Below are 7,968 nucleotides of genomic sequence, written 5' to 3'. Positions count from 1 at the left end.
TTAGACAGTTATTCACTGGGTTAAATAAAGTCTTACTTCTTTTATTAATGTGCTTAAGCTATTAAAACCGGGAAAGCATCTGTGAAATTTTCAATTTTTGCATTGGCCATTAAAAAATAGCAGATATATAAGCTCACAGCGCGTCACTGCTTGTACATCTGCTATTTTTGAACATTTTTGAAAAAAGTGTGAGAACTACTAATTTAGAAGCCATTTGTAGAATTGTCCTCAGGTCTTCACGAGTTAAGAGAATATAGCTTATATTCCATGAAGTTTAGCAAACAACAAACAACAAACATGTGGATGTTAATGGGTTAACTGTACAAATAAAGTGGGTGGAAAAGTGGTTTAGGGTTTGCCAGAGTCACTGTTCTGCATACAAACAATTGCACAGAGGTTAGTGAGTCAGTATTTCACTGCCTGCAACCTCGAATCAAGATCACTGAGCCTGAAGGTGAGAGCACACAACATAATTTAGGCACCGTCTGCAACATAATTAACATTTAGAGCGGTACACAACTAAAGTGATCCGATTACATAACGTTGCTGTCGGGCGGAAACCATGTCCAAAACTGTTACTTTTCAGGAAATTGGAGAAAAAATAACCTGTGTTCCAACTGGATAAAATGTAGTTATTAGTCACAAGCTGTTGTTAATACTGTACTTTTCATTTGTTTTAAACTTTATAAAACCCACTGACAGACTTAACCACATTCAACCTGGACATATTTTGGGCAAGTCATTATAGGTGAAAAATATATTTTTTGTAGGCTACAAGCTCACCACAAGCTTGTAGATAGGTGGTGATTTGTGTAACTTTTTGTTAAGTATAAAATGGGGAATTCAATTATATAAAAAAAAGAAAAGATATGGAGATACAATATTTCTGCCCGACAGCAACAATATATATCTGATCTTTTTTCCCACCTAATCTGACCATGTGTATATGTATGTTTCTGAGGTTTAATACAGCACACACTGATATGTCCACAGCTGGTATGCAAGCCCTCGTGCTGCTGGTGGTGGTGTGGGTGCTGGGAACATCGCTGGTGTTGCCAGACCCTGACACGGCGGGGGAGAAGGTGACTGAGGAGACCATTCCATGTTCCCGTGGATGTGCGTGTCTCCACGATGACTACAGCTTAGAGCTCAACGTGTACTGTAGTGCACGTAACTTCACACAAGTCCCCTCTGACATTCCGCTCGCCACGCATTCCCTCTGGCTCGATGGCAACTTGTTCACCTCGCTCCCAGCTGGCTCTTTTAAGGATCTCACCAACCTGGACTTTTTGAACCTACAGAGTGGCCAGCTGGTGACACTCGACCCTCAGGTGTTCAGAGCGCTCAGGTCGCTCGCTCACATTCACCTTGAGCGAAATCGCATGCGATCGCTACCGGGGACAATCTTCCAGAACACGCCCAACCTCGCCTCTCTCAGTCTCCATAACAACCAGCTCTCTCGCATTGAAGAGAGGCTGTTTTCAGGCCTCTCACACATGTGGCTTCTCAACCTGGGATGGAACTCACTCACGGTTTTGCCTGAGAATGCGTTCCACGACCTGATCGGCCTGAGGGAGCTGGTTCTGGCAGGGAACAGACTAGCATATTTGCAGCCACAGCTCTTCCAAAGTCTAATTGAGCTGAAGGAGTTGGATCTGACCGGAAATTACATCAAGGTGATCAAAGCGAACGTCTTTGCGAAACTCCAAAAGCTGCAGAAGCTTTACCTGGCCCAGAACCAGATTATGACGGTGGTGCCCAGAGCCTTCGCAGGCATGAAGTCCCTACGATGGCTGGACCTCACAAACAACCGGCTAAGTTCCCTCCATGACGAGACGTTCCTGGGGCTCGACAGGCTTCACGTGCTGCGTCTCTCCAACAATTCCATCACCGGGATCAGGCCCAGGACCTTTCGGGATCTGCAGTACTTGGAAGAGTTACGACTGAGTTACAACAGGATCCGTTCTCTGGGGGAGAGGATCTTTGAGGGGCTGGGCCATCTGGGCCATCTAGAGTTAGAGCACAACCAGGTGCAGGAGGCACAAGTAGGCAGCTTCACTGGCCTTTCTCACGTAGCCGTCATCAACCTGTCTGGAAGCTGTTTCCACAGCCTGCCAGACCAAGTGTTCAGAGGCCTGTCAAAGCTGCACAGTCTTCACCTGGATAGAGGCTGTTTAACCAAGGTCACAGCTCAAGCTTTCACTGGACTCTCTGGACTGCGACGGCTTTTCCTGCAACACAACAACATCTCGATGGTGGAACGCCAGAGCTTTGTTGACCTGGCAGGCCTGCTGGGGCTAGACATGAGTTTCAACAAGTTGGAGACTATTCCGTCCCACACATTCTATGGTCTTAAGAATCTGGAATATTTGCTACTGTCTGGCAATCTTTTCCAACAATTCTTGCCAAACGGCACAAAACAGCTACTGCCTAAGCTGCGCTATCTTGACCTAAGAAACAATGGTTTGACTAGCATAGTCCCTGATTTCTCAGAAACTCTGGAAAAACTTTTGCTGACAGGGAATCAGTGGCAATGTGATTGCAGTGCTCTTCCACTCAGACTTTACAGCTTGAGAAAACCATTGGTTATACCCCGGCAAGTGGAAACTCATGCAGAGGGTGAAGAGCCCGACACGACGGTCACCATCTACAATAACATTACATGTGCCAGCCCACCAAGCCTCGATGGCCTTGACCTACGGGATGCTGCCAACGAACAGTTCCTGTGTTCTTGATATTTCTTTTGTTTATTTCTTGCCTATAATGGCATGTGCAAAATAGGGATGCCAGGTTTAAAGTGGTTAAATTCAATTCCTGAACTCTAGTTTGGAACTATGACATTTATGTACTGATTAGACATTGAGTGTGGGTTTTGATTTACTCAGTCACAAGGTTTACAATTACAAGGTATGCAATATGATTCTGGGTCTAAATTTCATATGATGGGCCTTACAAATAATAAAATACAATCTAATTGTTGACAGACAATTCCACTTTTGGGGGGTCTATAAACACTGCATTTTCTTTGATTGTAGCCTGTGTTCAAGTCATATTAAAAAGTGTAGTAGTTTATGCTGTAATTCTTGATTTTACAATGAACCATAATATGCAAGAAAAAGTCAATTAACTTGATATCATACTCATAATACAACTGTATGCAGCTTCAGTGTACTGTACGCCTATGTTTTGGGACTCCTTTGCAAACTGTACATTTATGTGAAAATTAAACACATTATAGAAACAATAACTTCAGTGTAAGTTTTAAGCCATTGTGTGTATTCAACACTGTTTTAAATCATGATACTGGGACCACATGAAGAATGGCCTAATTTCAAGTCAAATGTGGAGAGCTACTGTACAATAATAAACATTATTTTTTAGATCATTACCTGTAGTATGTGCTCAAGGACTGTCTCTAAGGAAAAAAATGACTATTTTGGCCCTGCTAGTAGAATGGCTTTAAGTCTATACTCCAAACTGCTGGCTTGATTGCCATGAATCTTGCTAAGCACATTCATTCTCCCCTGGATGATGAACCCTCATGATTTTGGTAACACTATGGGATTTCCGCTAGCGCCACCCTTAGGCCTAAAGGCACTTAGTATCTTTATTATTATTATGGTACTTTATATTATTTTCCTGTACAATATTTTGTATATGTGTTCATCTTTAGGGCCCACACCCTCACTAGTTGTACTAGTGAGGGTGTGGGCAGGCAGTCAGTGGGCTCAAACTACTTAAATCTGGTTGGGTACAGATATCGGGGCTTTTAGTCTTCTTTTCAGTAACATCATCCCCGTACATGCATGGATTAACCAACAATAGCAGCCCCCAATTTGTTTTTCCACTGGTGACTCAGGACTCCTGAGTCACCAGTGGACTCCGGAGTCAAGAGGAGCTCCTATGCTTGTTGAAATTCCTTTTTAAACAATTCCTGCTCACAACATGTAGCCCCTACTAGTTTTAAGCAAAGTAGCATTTCATTGTCCATTTGGTTAGCACAAACACCAATCCATCTCACAAACTGTACCTAGTGCGCCATCAAGGCCCGAATCGATATTCACTTTCAAAACATGACATGCTACTTTCCGTTACAACGGTAACAGAGGATGCCACTGGGAATTCTGCAGGTGTTACAAGCGTGGAAGCTTGTTACAAGCTTCCACTCTCCACAAACATTATGCTACTGATGATATGGACATGAATCCTTATGGATCTGAATCCTTGGACAAAGTGTTCCCCTGTAAGTATTATGTTTATATATATGTTAGTCCCAGTATGTTTATACTATACATACTGGGACTAACAGTGCTTAACAATTGTAAAGTTACAGCAATTCAATTACTTTTAAAACCAGTTAGAAACAAACACAGGCATTATCACTTGATGTATATATAGGCAGGACCCATGCTCAGGTGCCAGTCACACACCAGGTCGCTCAAAACGAGAGTGAATACCAACAGAAGCTGGTGAACACTGAACGTGTGTGTGTGTGTGTGTGTGTGTGTGTGTGTGTGTGTGTGTGTGTGTGTAAATTGTGTTTGGTATATTATTTCTCTGTTGCAACTATGCTTCTTGGCAATAACGTTTATACTGTTGGCTATTTATTTCCCTATTTCCCTGTTTACTTCCAGGCCATTAAGGGGCCACGAGGGACAGGCCTTCATTTTCTAATACTGTACCTGCTGTGGCAAGCTGACTGAAGCATGTCTCATTTTCTCCATAGATCACAGAGTGCCATTACGTCCACTTCTGCACAAGCCATGCAGCACAGCTAGTGGGCATTATAGAGAAACCCATTCTGAGTGACTATGTTCTTCTACCTGAAATAACTTTAGTTGTTTTTGGCCCATTTCATATGAAACCCAAAAAAGTTCAAAACATCAATATCATACTGGAGCTGATCATGTCGCGTAACATCAGCATTTCATCCATTTGAAAGTACATATGTCACAGTATGATTGGAAAACCAGTCTGACTGAAACTCGGTTCTCACGGGACTTGAGCCACGAGAGGCGCCGCCGAGCGTGCTTAGGCGAGCGAGTCGCTGTGCCGAGCGTTGGAAGTCACCTTCAGCCGACTCAGCGCCGTCCGAGTTATGTCCCGATAGGGACAGAATGGTAAATCATCGCCCCTCCCCTAGTCTCGGTACCTCCGAGACGTCATTTCTTTTTTTGACGGGGGGACCCCGCCCCGCCGCGGGGAATGCCAGGGATGAACACGAAGAAAACTAGCACTAACTATCTGACTGGTTTTCCAATCATACTGTAACATATACAAACTTGGTAATGTATAGCATCTATCATATGACCTTATATTTTTGATTCTCTGAGGGAGTCGCTGCTCAGGTGCAAGGCATAAGCTGAACTCTGATGCTTCAGCTTGAGAGAAATAAGCAACCAGGTCTATGAAAACAAGCCCAAAAGAAGCGACTTGGCCACATGAGCACTTTAAACCTATATACTGTACATAGGTTGTAGATCTGCCATTTTCCCAAAACATCTTGAAATAAAATGTGGAATATTTGGAATACTTTTGAAACATTCTATCACCACAAATCTGGTACGGGGCTCCCTGGCACAAAACATTTTCAGATGGGGGTTAGGGACAAATACATTAATTTGGGGGTCCATGATATGAAAATATTTGAGAACCACTGGTTTAAATATATATATATATATTTTTTGGAAACAAGCCTTATTACATTTTGGAAACAAGCCCCAAAAACCACAACCCCCCAATATCAATATTCACAAGCGACTTTACAGAAAAAGAAGCCCAAAGTCGTTTATAAGAAGCAGACATGCCAACACTGGTTTCATGTGATGGCATTTGCTTCATACAACACAACTTAAGACTTTCTGAAAACTTTCATCCTTTTCTCAAAGCTACGCGTACAGTCTCAAAATGGTCAATATGAACCTTCTATTCACATCCACAGCGTCTACTCACTGTGTGTCTGCTCAGACCTGGAGTCTGGGATCGGGCCCTGGCCAAAATCCTCAGCAGCGTGTGGTGGTCCTGGACAAAAACACGGCTGCATCCCTGGCATCTGTTGAAAAAGTCACCTGTGGACACAGCTTGGTTTCCATTATAGTAGCCTATTGATAGTGGTGTACCTAAGTACATTTACTACTTGAGTTCCATTTTGATGTATTTTTACTTTACTGGAGTATTTCCAATTTTCGGTACTTTTACTTCTACTCCACTAATCCCTGAATTGTGGCATCTATGGTCAGTGTCCTCCTCCTCTACCTCAGCATGGTTCAGTCAGTTATTCCATACCATATTTTGTTTAACCCAGTGGTTCTCAAACTTTTTTGTATGAGTAAATGGGGGTTGATTGACATGACATAAATTGAAAAATACTCTTCCGTGCTTTGAGGTTACAAAATCTTTTACTCATTTGAGAAGTCAGGCCTATCTGTAAAAACACAAATAAGGAAAAAAATAAATCGGTTTATCCGTTTGCTTTCACTGGTTCAAAATAAAATAAGGGATCCTTTAGTCATTTGGAACATTGATTGTATATTTATGTGACTCAGTGACCTTTGTCAACAGCGCTGGGGACAAACACAGTGGTTTTGTTTGTTTGTAACAGGGTCCATGATGATACAGTGCTCTGTGCCAGAAAAAGTGCCTGCTGGTGCCCTCAAAATGTTCTACAGCAGGGGTCTTCAACAGGGGGTCCGGGACCCCTAGGGGGTCCTCAGGGTTACAACAGGGGGGCCGCCAAATCTTTGTGTGAGAGGAATATTTTTACATTAACCACTTGAACCCTCGCATTCCTATTCTGAGGAGAACTAGCAGATCTACAAGCTCACACTGAGGCGTTGTGAGCTCTCTCAGCTAAGGGGTCCTTGGACTGAAAAACGTTCTGCAGCTTAGCCAAGCGCCTTGGACCTACTGGAGCAGCTGATGAGGTTAGGCTGCCACCTGGTGGCAGGGAGGATGTGTGCACTAGGGGAGAGGCTATTTTGTGAACGCTGAAACTACTGTCAAGGAGATGCTGTAGGAATTAGGGCTGGATGACTAAATCTAACTAAAAAGAATATAGCATAAATATCTGATATACAAGAAATGTTCTCATATAATGACATGCCCAAAATAGGGATGCCAGGTTGAAAGCAACTCTATGGTTGAAAGTGGTTAACATGCCATTGACCGTTTCAACCTTTTTCACTGGCCAAGACACTGTATTCAACCATCCTCATTTTTGGATTGTCTGAATACTTTCTTAACAGTTTGCAAATAGAACAGTGGTATGATTGATTATACATTGATGCTAAAAGGACAACACAAAAAGCCCTAAGGGCTTGTTTCCATTGTGGTCCTGCATGTTATAACTAATGAGTGAGGCAACATCTAAAACGGTGGTTCTCAAAATCTTGATTTCAAGGACCCCCATAACTAAGTGTACAAATAGAACCATATGGACTTAAGTGGTACTTTGGACTTTTTATTTTTTATTTTATTAACTAATTAAGTTAATAAAAAGATAGGCCTGTTCTACACTGTGTGTTCACGAGACAAAAAGTATTGCACACATTTCAGATGAAAAAGAGTTTAATTCCCAAGATGATAAAAAATAATGTGAATTCTGTAAACCATTGCATAACTGTAGTGTAAAATTTTAACAAGTGTTAACAAACTAGTAATACACTACAAAATATTATGCAGTACACGATTCTTAATGTAGAAAACAAAAATCTATTATTCTATGAGACTTTCAGCTAAGGTCTTGTGTTTATAACACAAACATATCAATATTTAACCACGATATGTTCTAGGATTATCAGAATTATGTGTCCTACATATCCATACACCTTGTAACAAAATAAGGGACATGTTTATTTATAAATAAATATCTAACCCACTGACATCAAGGTAAATACATCTGTGAAATGCAGTTTCTTCAGATTTAACACATTGCTCTCTATTCAATCTTTGCATTAGCCTGAGAAAAAC

General features: G+C 41.9%; 1 protein-coding gene across 1 annotated transcript; it reads left to right on the top strand.

Moving 5' to 3' along the window:
- Positions 1-437: 437 nt before the first annotated feature.
- igfals (insulin-like growth factor binding protein, acid labile subunit) lies at positions 438-2,735 on the top strand (the record flags this gene model as incomplete). The annotated part of the gene is made up of 2 exons (XM_084070724.1): positions 438-454; positions 994-2,735. Exon 2 carries the CDS (start codon positions 999-1,001, stop codon positions 2,733-2,735), a length of 1,737 nt encoding a protein of 578 aa, XP_083926850.1. The 5' UTR covers positions 438-454; positions 994-998.
- Between the last annotated feature and the right edge of the window lie 5,233 nt (positions 2,736-7,968).

This window comes from Gymnoscopelus microlampas (assembly GCF_963454915.1).
Source record: "Gymnoscopelus microlampas genome assembly, chromosome: 11".
NCBI lineage: Eukaryota > Metazoa > Chordata > Actinopteri > Myctophiformes > Myctophidae > Gymnoscopelus > Gymnoscopelus microlampas.
This window is presented reverse-complemented; position numbering and strand designations above follow the sequence as displayed.